This window comes from Dreissena polymorpha, chromosome 15 (genome assembly GCF_020536995.1).
Source record: "Dreissena polymorpha isolate Duluth1 chromosome 15, UMN_Dpol_1.0, whole genome shotgun sequence".
In the NCBI taxonomy this organism is placed as follows: domain Eukaryota; kingdom Metazoa; phylum Mollusca; class Bivalvia; order Myida; family Dreissenidae; genus Dreissena; species Dreissena polymorpha.
The window spans coordinates 43,710,068-43,724,687 of record NC_068369.1 but is presented as its reverse complement, the minus strand read 5'-3'; the positions used below and the strand labels follow the sequence as shown (position 1 = coordinate 43,724,687).

Sequence of the window (14,620 nt, the reverse complement as noted above, 5' to 3'; positions counted from 1 at the left end):
TTTTTTAAAAACAAACTTACAAAGGGGGTTAATTTTGTTTGTTCATTTCAAAAGTTCAGTTTGAGTTTTCTCCCTTTATCAGATTTTTTTTTCAGAATGAAAACCTGGTTTTGTGACAATTTTGTCCCTTGTTTTATTTTTGAAGTACTGTCCAACCATCCCACCCAAGCTATTGCTATCAAACTTGAAATAAAATCATATTTGTTTGTTTTATGTCTTTACAAATGTGCAATAGATTGTGGAAAATATACCAGAACTCAGAATCGTCTATAAAGCACAACTTCTTTAAAACATAAAAGATCAAGATGTTTCAATTATGGTCCCCTTTCACTTAGAATATGACTATACAGTTCAACCTGCCCGAGCAACCGCCTGTTAATAGCGACCAACAGTCAATAAAGACCACACCGATTTCCTCCCGAACGATTTCGCTATATATTGAACTGCGAATAAAGCCCACCTGCGAACAAAGACCAAAGACCACCCTTTTACATTCCCAAAAGTCCATTTTGATAGCTTACAACGACCACTGCAATCATAAAAATCAACGATTTTGCAACTTAAAAAAACACAAAATGGCCGCGATGACGCTGTGTAGTCACGTGATACACATCTTACCAGTGGACTCGTCTGTGGTTATGGAAATATTGGCAAGTGACAGTTTATTGCCCTCGATAGCAGTTGTTTGTTTATTTAACACGCATTGCTAATTCAGGGTTCGCCAAAACTTGAAAAATCCATCAGTCATCTGGACTGACAGACTTGAAATTTTTGTCAGTCCGAATCAGTTTCTGTCAGTCCCACTGTCCGACTAAACTATAACAGCAAAACACAAAAAAAGAGTACCTTTTATGTGTATTGGTTTTGATCAAATTAAAATACAATAAAAACAAGTCCAAAGTCGATATAATGAAACAATTATTATTTTTTTTTTTTTTTTTTTTTTTTTATACCACATTTATATAGCGCCCTTTTCATACTCGCGGGTGCGTTCAAAGGCGCTTTACATGTTTTTCCCTGATCACTGAGTCACAAGTCGTTCGTTAACATCTTGGCGCAGTATGCAGCCACGGCACATTGGCTTAATTCCCTCACAGGTACCCATTTATACACCTGGGTGGAGAGGAGTTTAATAATAATCCACATATAAACCAAAGGCATGTCAAACTGTTTTTAGCCTCCACAGCTCTACAAATCCGTGTTCTTGAAAAGTAAGGGTGACATCCAATCAAGTTTGACTTAATTGCACACACCCATTCACACTACTTTGGATGACTTAAATTTCTGTTTATTAGCCAATTTCCCAAGTTCTAAAACAACACCTATTGTTTAAATATTTTCTCTTAGCCGAGGTGGTTGATTTCCAGGTTCAATTAAATTAATGTCTTTCACACCTATTACTTGATAGAAAGGCCCATGATAATTACCACCATCCATTCTTGTTGTCTGAAATAACACAAAACATAATGCTACAATCTATCAACAACAAATTAACACATGTCCGAATTTTAAATTATCCGAAATATAGTACATTGGGTGGAAAAACTTTGTTTGATTTCAGAAATTGTTGGTATGTCAATTAAAATATATCCTTTCCAGAACAATATAATAATGAAACTATTTAACAGAAATGCTCACAAATGCCTGTTGATGCAAGTTTTCATGCGTTTTTTGTTGTGGAGACATTAAATGGAAAAAACAAAATGGTGGACGCACCCGGTTGCTTTTTAAACAAAGACCGTTGATTTTGAACTCGCATGTACTATTCAATTCTAATCCAACTTTAAACATCAAAACATCAAAATGAAGGTAACAAAAAAAACGATTTTGACAGAAGTTGAACAAAACGCATTTACCTTCTATTAATCCAATAGCACATTATACACTTTGAGTGATCTTTTTATGTCCCCCACTATAGTAGTGGGGGACATATTGTTTTTGCCCTGTCTGTCTGTTGGTCTGTTTGCGCCAACTTTAACATTTTGCAATAACTTTTGCTGTATTGAAGTTAGCAACTTTATATTTGGCATGCATGTGTATCTCATGAAGCTGCACATTTTGAGTGGTGAAAGGTCAAGGTCAAGGCGATCCTTCAAGGTCAAAGGTCAAATATATGTGGCCAAAATCGCTCATTTTATGAATACTTTTGCAATATTGAAGATAGCAACTTGATATTTGTGGCATGCATGTGTATCCCATGGAGCTGCACATTTTAAGTGGTGAAAAGCCATGGTCAAGGTCATCCTTCAAGGTCAGAGGTCAAATATATGTGGCCCAAATCGCTTATTTTATAAATACTTTTGCAATATTGAAGATAGCAACTTGATATTTGGCATGCATGTGCATCTCATGGAGCTGCACATTTTGTGTGGTGAAAGGTCAAGGTCATCCTTCAAGGTCAGAGGTCAAATATATGTGGCCCAAATCGCTTATTTTATGATTACTTTTGCAATATTGAAGATAGCAACTTGATATTTGGCATGCATGTGTATCTCATGGAGCTGCACATTTTGAGTGGAGAAAGGTCAAGGTCATCCCTCACAAGGTCAAGGTCATCCTTCAAGGTCAAACGTCATATAGGGGGACATTGTGTTTCACAAACACATCTTGTTGAAACCATTTTTCATCCGATTGTGTCGGTCAGTCGGACCGATTATCTTAAATCACTTGTCGGTCCTTAGAAAAATTTGCCCGTCAGGACCGGCGGACCTACAGTTATGGCGAACCCTGCTTATTGGTAGTCGCCTGCTTCTTTTATGCATTTGACAGTTTGTCAAAAGAGTAAAAATATTGCCTTTGTATTAAAGTGACTCGCGATTAATGTACTAATTGCTGAAAATATCAAAGACAAGTTTGGGGCTTTCATCAACTCATTAAGGAAATTTACGGTTTTATATCAATAACGATGCCTGAAATACAAACATTTTGAGCGTAACAATTCTTCTTGATAAGACGTGCATAGATTATAGACAAATAATAAGTTCAATTTAACCATCATGGCTTCCAAGCGTAAGTTCTTGATGTTGGAAGAACGCGTTGCGGCCATTAGTTTGTTAGTTAAAGGACACAGTTGTAAACGAGTGGCAAGTGATCTTGGTGTAGGCAAAACTCAAATCCAGAACAGTTTGAATTACATATATATATACATGTATGTCAATAATTATTTATAAATGTATATGATTAATGAAATAAATAATAAAAACATAAGGGAATGGGAAAAATAAAAACAAAACTGTGTTTTCAATCCTTTATTTATGATACATGCAAACGTATTCAGACATTTAAACAAAAGAGCACATACAAAGATAAGGTACCTGTTAAAATACTACTAGCATATTTTGCAAAGTTTCAATCGACCCTGGGAATAAAGACCACCTGTGAACAAAGACAACAACGACCAAATCCCTTGAGTGGTCTTTATAGACAGGTTAGACTGTATTACCTTGACCTTATTGAATATGAACAATTTCCCCATGATGGCTTACGTTATACTGTCAAGAACTCGAAAAGTCCAGCGCACTGTCTTCTGACAGCTCTTGTTATGACAGACATTTTATATCTTTTCGAAACTGTTCATGTGGATTCTCACTAAGTTCCTCGTAGTATGTGCTGTTGTTGAATTGTCGTTGGGCCTCATCAATGTAATCTTTCTTGTTCATTATTACAATTTTGGATCCCTTGTCAGATTTTTTAATCACAATACTTTCATCTTGGCTTAAAGATTTCAAAGCTACTTGTTCTTCTTGTGAAAGGATATGGAATTAAGCCAGTAAGTGTAGCTAGCCACTGTTAATGTTGCACTGAGCTTAGTGCATGAATACATTTAGTTACTAATATGAAGAATAAATAAGTTTCCATACTACATGTATAACTTAGTATTTATTTTTTTATTTTTTTTATTTGTTGAAGTGTGCGTCACAAAGTATACTGTTATTGTCTCATTTAACTCATGCAAAACGTGTTTAACACAACTGAAAGCAAATATATATGAACAAATCAAGGCATATAATTTATGCTAATGGAGTTCACATGTGCCAGGTCAATGTTGTTGGGCTATGTTTATTGCTCAGGGTTCTCAATAAGAGCCGGCCGCTGGCCAAATCTGCCATTTGAAATCAGATTTTGGCTGGTTGAAAATCGCTCAGATTTAGAAATTGGCAATTGACTTTTCGAAATTTGCGTGTCTTCTCGGTAATTTGGCTCCTATTTGCTATTAAGCAAAGACGTTGCTTCATTATCTCCCTTAACGCATTACAACAACAATGAAAAGGCGAATATTGGAATCGGTCAAAAAGCAGTGAAATATTTTGATGTTCTGTTCATCACATGTTGAGATAAAATTTTACAAAAGTAAAAAGAGCTTTTTCCATTTATCTTTTGTTAGTTAAAAAGCTAAATTTCATAAAATGCACACACAAATGCTCAAATTTAAGTGCCACTAAAATAGCCATAAAATGGCCCAAAATGCAGGAAATCAAGTGCTCAATTTTAAAAATTTTAGGGGGAGCATGCCCCCTGGACCCCCCTCGAAAGCCTGTTGGTTTCACGTTTGGGCCTGTTGGCTCAAAAGTTATTGAGAGCCCTGATTGCTTTGTATTACATAATGAAATGCCTTTCCACAAGTTTCCATGACCATTTGTACCATGATTGTTCTTGTTACATACAATTATGTAAGGGTGTCCGCCAAAATATGCAAGTATCAGGATCTTGTTCCTAATAAATTTTGTTGTGTTTTAGCCAAATGTTTTAACAGCTTTTCTCTTACTAGCATCATGTAATAGAGGGTTGGAGAACAATATCCTGATACTTTCATATTTTTGGGAGCACCCTAACGGTGTTTTGTTTCATTCAAAATCGGGTCCCGTAATTGGCCCCATTCCCAATTGAACAAAAGTATACGTTTTTCTCAAATGGGAGCTCAAAATTCCAGATTTTAAAAATATTTTTGTTTTCTAAATCTCAATATTTTGTTCAACTCCCACCCATTTAAGTTCAACCTTAGTAAATATTATACTGAAAACACTTAAATTCTCAATTTTGATGCATTTTTTAGCAAAACAACAACAACAATTATTTCCCAATGTTAGTCAAAACGCAGCAAATTTTCCCAATCCAAAGGGACCCGGCCCCATTCCAAAAATGGTGCAAAAAACACTGCCTAATGTATGTAGTGCTTATATTAACTCTAGCCTATTTATTTACAGGGGCTCAGCAATAGCAAAAGTTTTGGGAACAAATGTAAAGACATTGGACCAGTTCGAAACACAGATTAACATGTGGGTGTTTGAAGAAGATATCAATGGTCGCAAACTTACAGAAATAATCAACACTGACCATGAAAATGTGAAATATTTGCCAGGCCATAAAATACCAGAAAATGTGGTAAGTTTATGTTCTTGGCTGTACATTGTAAGTTTAAACACTGTATTTTTAAAACAGCTGGAGATCACCTAATAGATTATTTGGTATTTGGCACTTTTTCTTTGTCGTCTGAATGATTTTTAAAATTGCGTTTTATTCTCATAAGAGTTTCTGCAATTTTTATCACACATCGGTCTGTCAGTGACTGGTTTGTCAAACATTTTTCTCTCAAACCATTTGATGGAATTTAGAAAAGAACAAATTAAATCTTTTGAATGACAAAAAGCCACCACAGGGGCATGATTTTAACTTCCATGGTGCAGTCTGCCCCAAACTAGTCAAATTTTTAAAGGACAGTAGGCAGTCGTCGAAATTCGCACTATTCCGACAGCAAAAAACTAGTATTTTTTCTTTCGGGCTTGTAGGAAATCCAATATTACAAGTCCGACGTGCTTGTACAATTCAGAAAACAGAAAACAAGATCCACTTTCATTTTCAATATTTGTAAACAAAGTTTTGAGCCGCTTATATCAACTGCCGCTTATGTCTTAACACATTGCGCACACGTGCTGGGCAATCAGCCGATAATTGGATTACTGCGCATAAAGCGCATGGTTTTGTGGTTCCCAGATTATTATTATGTAAAATAAATGTTTTGCGTTTCGTTCGGGACACAGAGAGTAATTGCCGAACAGTTGTCATTGAAGTACGTCGTTGAGGAATGCGAATCTGAGGTAAGTGTGATTGACGCATTTGTCAGCTGGCTTTTTGTAGAATAACCTGGCACTAAATTGCTTATATATTTTCTGGTGGTTCAGGTTTGCTCTCTCTTTCACATGGATGTATGGGATACATTTTTGCTAATTTTTTACCTTAACTTAATGTTTATATTTATAATTGTGATTAAATTGAAATCCGTGTGTGAAATTAATTTCTTCTTATTCCAGGATCCGAAAGAGGCTGGCTCAGATGAAGAGGAAGCTGACTCGGATGAGGATGAAATTAATAAGAGAGTTGTATTGTGTTCTAAAGATTGAATAAATGAATGCTTCTTTGGATGTTTTATGTTATGTTTATCTGCATTTATAACAATAAAGTTTGGGCTAGTAAAATCTGACTCCGGCTAGTTCAAATTCCCATATTACTAGCCCGACTTGATTGTAGATTTACTGTATTCATTACAATTGCAATTACAACCACACAAATTGATATTTGTATCATTTTATGAAAAATTATTTTTATATGTAAATTTAAATTGAAATAAAGTGTACATATCCCGATTTGAGCGATCTGAAATGCAGAACTTGTTTTCGTTTGGTTTGTTTACCTGTTTAACGGAATACCTTTCCGAACAAACTCTTGTTCGACCTTAGTTATAAAAATACCGAATTTAAATCAATGTATAGGATAGAACTTTGTATTGTACAATAGAAATTATTATACTAAGTCAGGGCTTGACACTAACTTTTTTTAACCTACTGACCCAAAGGACCACCAGCTTTCAGAAATTACTGGTCCTCCAAGATTTCAAGTGGTCCGACAATTTCGCTGTTATTTTACCTAAATTTCAACTTACTTTCCGGACTATCCACAATGTATTGTGCATTTATAAAAAGAAAACTATACTATCAACTAAACTATTTCAATATCCTTTTCATATTTTTGCTGTACTTCAAGCTTCTCTTCATTAGTTTTAGGTTTTTAGGCGTAGGTTCAACCACCCCCAGAATGAAATTCCACATCTCGAAAACTTGTAATCTTGAAAATACGCACGTTTACTCTCCCGCAATATCAAAACATTATTCGGCGCCCTCCAGTATAAATTCTTACGGTAAACAAAGTATATTCTGATGATATTAAGATCGATAAAATGCTTTTTCAAAATAATAAATACCATTTTGTTAATTTCCCGATCCGAACGATTAGAATTTTATGTTAATTTGTGTAACGATCACAGCGAAGTCCGGAGACATTTTCTGGAGATATTTGTGGATCGCAAATCGATTTTTTGATGCGACAACAGGTTTTTGTCATCCGCGCATCTAGAAAAATTGAAATTTCCAGTATTGTTGCTATTTTTATCCCGGTCTCGAGTTGGCCCATAAAATAATGATGAAATTATCGGTTTATTATGAACATATAAAGTTGTTTTATTGATGAAAACGGCTTTCCACCAGTATTTCACAATAAGCTGGCCAGGATTTTTAACTGGTCCGACGGATCAACAAAATTTCTAGTTTCACTGGTCCTCCCTATTTTTTACTGACCCTGGGTCAACAGACCACCGTTAGTGTCGAGCCATGTAAGTTATCAACAATGAGCTTTTGTTTGCATTAAACTGTGTACAAACAACTGGGTGTGAAAACAACCTTGTAATACTATTAACTTACCAACGTTTTGAATAGTTGTCATCTGAGAACAACGGTTACCTTTGTACAATGGTCACTTTGGCCATTTCCCTTGACTGACTGCTGTTCTCAGTTTTGACTGTATTGTATTAGTCTAAAGTGCAAATGATAAACCATTGTATTTATACTCATACATGTAACTATGTTGTTAAAAAAGTAATTATTATAAAAGCATACCAGATGATTACTAACAAACAACTGATTTAACATCTATATACTTCCTGTGAATTATCAGTCCTATGTAAATGGGTCTAAAGAATCCATTTAATACCAATTTTTCGTGTTTATATAGTCAGAATTATTGTTACTAATGGAACCACAGCAAAAAACATTGACTGCAAAGTTCAATTGATTTATTTGTTTCAATATAATGATAGACTTTATTTAATTTTGCATGAACTGTTTGCATACTAATCAAGGGTTGGGTGTACAACTATTGAGCTGGCATGCTAATCATGGGTTGGGTGTACAACTATTGAGCTGACACACTTATCAAGGGTTGGGTGTACAACTAGTGAGCTGGCATACTTATCAAGGGTTGGGTGTACAACTATTGAGCTGACATACTTATCAAGGGTTGGGTGTACATTTATTGAGCAGGCATACTTATCAAGGGTTAGGTCTTCAACTATTGAGCTGGCATATTTATCAAGGGTTGGGTGTACAACTATTGAGCAGGCATACTTATCAAGGGTTGGGTGTACAACTATTGTATATCACAGCTGTTGTTCACCATTTGTTACAGATTGCTATCCCAGACGTAGTTGAAGCAGCTAAAGATGCAGACATTCTGGTTTTTGTCATCCCTCACCAGTTCTTGCCAAAAATATGTGGGCAATTGAAAAGTTCTGTTAAGCCAACTGCAGTTGGAATCTCTCTGATTAAGGTTTGTGGTTTGTTCTATATAGACAGACATATTTCAAATTGTTCCTTTTAAATGTATCATTGTTGTAATATGTGCCTCCAATGGAAATCAATAAAGTGTAGAAAGACTGTTTGAAAGAAATAGAAATGAGACGAAATGGAGGTTAGAATAAGCTTTCATCTCACACGTTCTTTATAAATGTTGCTTTGTTTAATCCAATTCATAGGTTAGAAGCTTGCATTGTTGGGAAACCGGTTTGTGAACTTGAAATGCACATTTTCTCTAACAAAGTGGCATGCTGGGAATATATCAAGCATGACAGGAACAGTTCAAAATTTTAGTAAATGTCACAAGCAGAAATTGAAGAAGAAAACGCACTAGAAATTACATTTTTAGACCATAAGAATAAAGCTTTAAAGATTTTGATATATTGATATCTTAATTTAGTTTAACATTTGTTCTGGCTAATTGCAAAACATTGCTGCAAAGAGTTTGAAGTTTTCCTGATATGGATTGTGAGGAACTTTATGAACTATTTAGATGTCCATTTTTACCCGCCTCGTCCTTAACTAATGCTAACTACATTTTGATGGCATAAATCAAGAACCAAGAATCTGGACTTAAATTAAGTTTTTTGGATATTGATTGTCCTTTTAAGAATGTTTCATTTATCCAAAATATTGCAGCTACCAATGCACCTGTCTGGCATAAACAACATTCTTGAATTGTATCAAAATAGTTGTAATGAAAGTGTGTCTCTTCGGTGTTTTGTCAGTAAACAGGAACCATAGTTCAAGTGTCAACTTGATTTTTTTCTGACGCCATTTGCATTTCACTCAAGCAATTACTTTGCTGTTGAATAGTGCTTGGAATCATAGTCAATGAGGTCCATCATTATCAATCTTGCTTTAAAATCTCATGTTTGGAAAGAATCTTGACACAAGCCACACAAATTGCTGGTACACTAGGGAAATTTCCGTTTATGAGGAAGAATATTCTGCATGCTTAGTGTGTGACACTTTGGCAAGTTATTTAGCTCACCTTAGGAAAAAGTGCTCATTGTAAGTGGTAAGGATATCGTACTCAGTTTGTTAAATCATGCCCGTAGGTTGGAAACTGCCAATGCCCCAGGGGTCACATGATCTATAAAGAATTCAATAGTAAAGAATTCAAACAATCTTCTATGAAACTATGTCAGATGTTAAACATTTAGTGTGTAACATTGTATGGTAGTCCTCTACAAAGATTGTTCAAATTAAATCACTGGAGTCAAAACTGGCCCCGCCCTGGGGATAACTGAAAAGAAACATGTATAATTCCCAGTTTTTTCATTTTTAGCTCATCTATTTTTTTTCGGCGTTAGCTGTATACGCCAGCTTTTCACCTTATCCTGACCTTTGTTAGCGTCCAATAGAATTCAAATAAAACTTCCCGCGGCCAAGTACAGATGAATACACTTCATTGACTGCATTGGCTGATTTGATAATACCACTAGAACATTGGAAACATGTCCGCGTCTTTGTAACACTGTTTTACTGCGTGTTCAGCATGAAACAGTTTTATCTCTAATAAAAAGGGTTAATAGATAGAACAGTTTTACACTCAATCTCGACATCAATACAGTTTGTGCGTGCACCTTTTATTTTCAGAGGATTTTCAGCGCGAGAACGTTGTATACTTAAAGGCCATGTTCTCATATTTAGTACAGACTTCCATATTCCTGTCAACATGTTATATGAAAAAGTATAAATAGCAGTGGAAGCGATGCCTCACTTTAATGTATTGCATTTCAACCCGCGAGGTATAAGGGGTCAGTTCGCGGTTAGTGTGTTTGAATGTCAGAGTTTATATACAGGTCAGACCTTATGTGCTGTTCGGAGTTCGCGGTCAGTAACATAATAGTTATATAATAAAGACGCTATAGCGTGAACTAGTTGAACTGGAATTTTCTTTACCACTAGAAAGATGTGAAATGAAGATATCCAGCGATATTTTTTATGGCATGTCAATAATAGATTCTTAATGTGTTTTTAACAATACCATGATACATATTATTTTTAATTAATTAACAAGAATTATTCCATCATATTTACTAATGTATTATTGCAGCATATTGACTAATGTATTAAGTATGAGCGCGATGATTCTCGATACTGTTAATAATCGAATCAAATACACGTAGCAATGCCCGATAAACCACTCAAACAGGTTTGTTCGAAGAACGCGCGTATACATATTTAAAATATGTACGGAGACTTCGCGTGTGGCCGGTTGACTTTGGTTTTCTGTTTTATATCTATAGGTTTATGACCAGCAATATGTAATAATGTAAAATAAAACGCGAAAACTCCGCCTAACATCCCGTACTGCGTTTGATGCAGCTAAAAACTGCACAGAAAAAGATATTAGCTATCCTTGATCTCATTCATTTAAATCTTTACCTTCCATAAACTCCAACCACAATCAACGCCGTATATCTTTTTTAAAGATATTTCTTGTTTAAATTATGTATGGTTTTGTTTTGTGTTTAGTTTTTTTTCCCCATAAAGTATTAAAGCTATTGCATTAAAACATGGCACACTTACTTACTATCAAATTATAAAATTGAAAATTTAGTTAAGTTTTGTGTCTAGGTCCACTGTATTCCTTTATTCCTATCAAAGCTATTGCATTCAAACTTGCAACACTTACTAACTATCATAAGGGAACTGTGCAGGCAAAGTATTGTAACTCTGACCGGTTTTTTGACAGAATATTATGGTCCCTTTTATACTTAGAAAATTGAAAATTTGGTTAAGTTTTGTGTTTAGGCCCACTTTATTCCTAAAGTATCAAAGCTATTGCATTAAAACTTGCAACACTTACTAACTATCATAAGGGGACTGTACAGGACAAGTTGCAAAACTCTGCATACCTGTAACTCTGACTGGCACTGGCATTTTGACAGAATTATGGCCCCTTTTATACTTAGAAATTTTTTAATTTGGTTACCTTTTGTGTTTTGGTCCACTTTACTCCTAAAGTATCATAGCTATTGCTTTCAGACTAACTATCATAAGGGGACTGTACAGAACAAGTTGCATAACTCTGGTTGGCATTTTGATGGAATTATGGCCCTTTTTTGACTTCGTAACTTTGATTATTTCGTTAAATTTTGTGTTTAGATCCACTTTACTTCTGAAGTATCAAGGCTATTGCTTTCAAACTTTAAATAAATCCATTCAAATAGACCAGATCTCTGGTGTTGTAAAATTTACAGCTGTTTATCTGTGGGAAGTCTAGTGTGATACCACACTTCTAGAATTGGAATTACCATAAAGTTATAAATAGAAATTTCTCATATCTTTTTATAATCAGCCAATCGTAAGAGCACTGAATTTTTTTCTCAACAGTATTTAATTCTCATGTGTGACACTTTTGACCTCTCTTGTTAAATTGAAAATCTCTTTGTTTGCAGAAAATTGAAAGTGTATACCGTGTTGCCAACATCTTTTTTGACAAAATGGTGAACTTGCCCCCTGGGTTTAATACAAAAGAACTTGTTAATGCGTTAAAAAAAGTGGCTGCAATGGCTTACACAGATTGGAAGTAGAAGTAGAAAAATGTGTACAGTGGTTAATAAAGCCAGAATTCGCTGTGATCACTTATTGTGAATTGAGTGGAAGGACACTAAGTTATAAATCTAGCAAAAAGACAACTTAAGTTTCTCGCAGCTGAGTTACAACATAAACAAGGGACAAAATTGTCACAAAACCAGGTTTTCATTGTGAAAAAAAAATCTGATAAAGGGAGAAAACTCAAACTGAACTTTTGAAATGAACAAACAAAATAAACCCCCTTTGTAAGTTTGTTTTTAAAAAAAATCTATTTTTAGTCGTGGCGACCTTGACATTGGAGATATTGACGTGATTCTTTCGTGCGACACACCGTCCCATGATGGTGAACAAATGTGCCAAATGATTTTAAAATCTCACAATGAATGACATAGTTATGGCCAGGACAAGCTCATTTATGGCCATTTTTGACCTTTGAACTCAAAGTGTGACCTTGACCTTGGAGATATCGACGTAATTATTTCGCGCGACACACCGTCCAATGATGGTGAACAAATGTGCCAAATGATTTTAAAATCTGACAATGAACGACATAGTTATGGCCCGGACAAGCTTGTTCCGCCCGCCCGCCAGCCCACCAGCCAGCCCGCCAGCCAGCCAGCCAGCCAGCCAGCCAGCCAGCCAGCCAGCCAGCCAGCCAGCCAGCCAGCCAGCCAGCCCGCCCGCATTCGCCAATCTAATAACCAGTTTTTTCCTTCGGAAAACCTGGTTAAAAACCATGAGAACAATGAACTAGGAAGATGGAAAAGAATCAAACACATTACTGCATATATACTCACAATCGATTAATTCTGTTGTCATAATGGTGCATTCAAAATGCAATTGTTATTTTTGTAATCACCAATTACCCTCTGGTGATTCTTGGACCAATCATATAATTATAGAAGTGCTAATCAAGGATCGCAAATTAGCCATAAATTGCTTATTTGAATTAAATACCTTAACTCATTTCTCTAAACACATTTGTTTCTGGCAACTTCTAATAATATAGTATCTTAGGATATTTTGTCATAGTGTTTATATATTCAAAGAGCATATTATTTGTTTGCAATTCATTGTTGTTCCTTGTTGACACTTTCTAATTGGACCAGACATAAATTTTTAACCAGGTTTTTCGAAGAAAAAAACTGGTTATTTAATATAAGATTGGCAAATGTCGGTGGGCGGGCGGGCGGAACAAGCTTGTCCGGGCCATAACTCTGTCGTTCATTGTCAGATTTTAAAATCATTTGGCACATTTGTTCACCATCATTAGAAGGTGTGTCGCGCGAAAGAATTACGTCAATATTTCCAAGGTCAAGGTCACAATTTGAGTTTGAAGGTCAAAAATGGCCATTAATGAGCTTGGCCGGGCCATAACTTTGTGATTAGTTGTGAGATTTTTAAATCATTTGGCACATTTGTTCACCATCATTAGACGTTGTGTCACGCGAAAGAATCACGTTGATATCTCCAAGGTCAAGGTCACAATTTGAGTTTGAAGGTCAAAAATGGCCATAAATGTGCTTGTCTGGGCCATTACTATGTCATTCATTGTGACATTTTTAAATCTTTTGGCACATTTGTTCACCATTATTGGATGGTGTGTCACACAAAAGAATTACGTCAATATCTCCAAGGTCAAGGTCACCACAACTAAAAATAAATTGACTTTGAAACAACTATGTACATTGTAACTATGTACAATCAGTAAAAATGCACATTTTGATTTTGAGGTGTCTCTCTTTATAAGACTTTTTTATGCTCCCCTTCGAAGAAGAGGGGGTATATTGTTTTGCACGTCGGTCGGTCTGTCCGTTGGTCCGTCCACCAGATGGTTCCGGATGATAACTCAAGAATGCTTAGGCCTAGGATCATGAAACTAAATAGGTACATTGATCATGACTGGCAGATGACCCCTATTGATTTTCAGGTCACTAGGTCAAAGGTCAAGGTCACAGTGACTTGAAATAGTAAAATGGTTTCAGGATGATAACTCAAGAATGCTAACGCCTAGGATCATGAAACTAAATAGGTACATTGATCATGACTAGCAGATGACCCCTATTGATTTTCAGGTCACTAGGTCAAAGGTCAAGGTCACAGTGACTCAAAACAGTTAAATGGTTTCCGAATGATAACTCAAGAATGCTTTAACCTAGGATCATGAAACTTCATAGGAACATTGATCATGACTCGCAGATGACCCCTATTGATTTTCAGGTCACTAGGTCAAAGGTCAAGGTCACAGTGACTCGAAACAGTAAAATGGTTTCCGGATGATAACTCAAGAATGCTTACGTCTAGGATCATGAAACATCATAGGAACTTTGATCATGACTGGCATATGACCCCTATTGATTTTCAGGTCACTAGGTCAAAGGTCAAGGTCA

The 14,620-nt window shown here is 35.6% G+C and overlaps 1 protein-coding gene across 2 annotated transcripts in view; it reads left to right on the top strand.

Annotated features, from left to right (window-relative positions):
- Positions 1–14,620, top strand: part of LOC127860242 (glycerol-3-phosphate dehydrogenase [NAD(+)], cytoplasmic-like) — a 45,050-nt gene that overhangs the window by 8,130 nt on the left and 22,300 nt on the right. For both annotated transcript variants that reach the window (XM_052398178.1, XM_052398177.1), the window contains exons 2-3: positions 5,205–5,382; positions 8,515–8,655. In XM_052398178.1, coding sequence (XP_052254138.1) covers positions 5,205–5,382; positions 8,515–8,655 — 319 coding nt within the window. The remainder of the gene's footprint in view (positions 1–5,204; positions 5,383–8,514; positions 8,656–14,620) is intronic.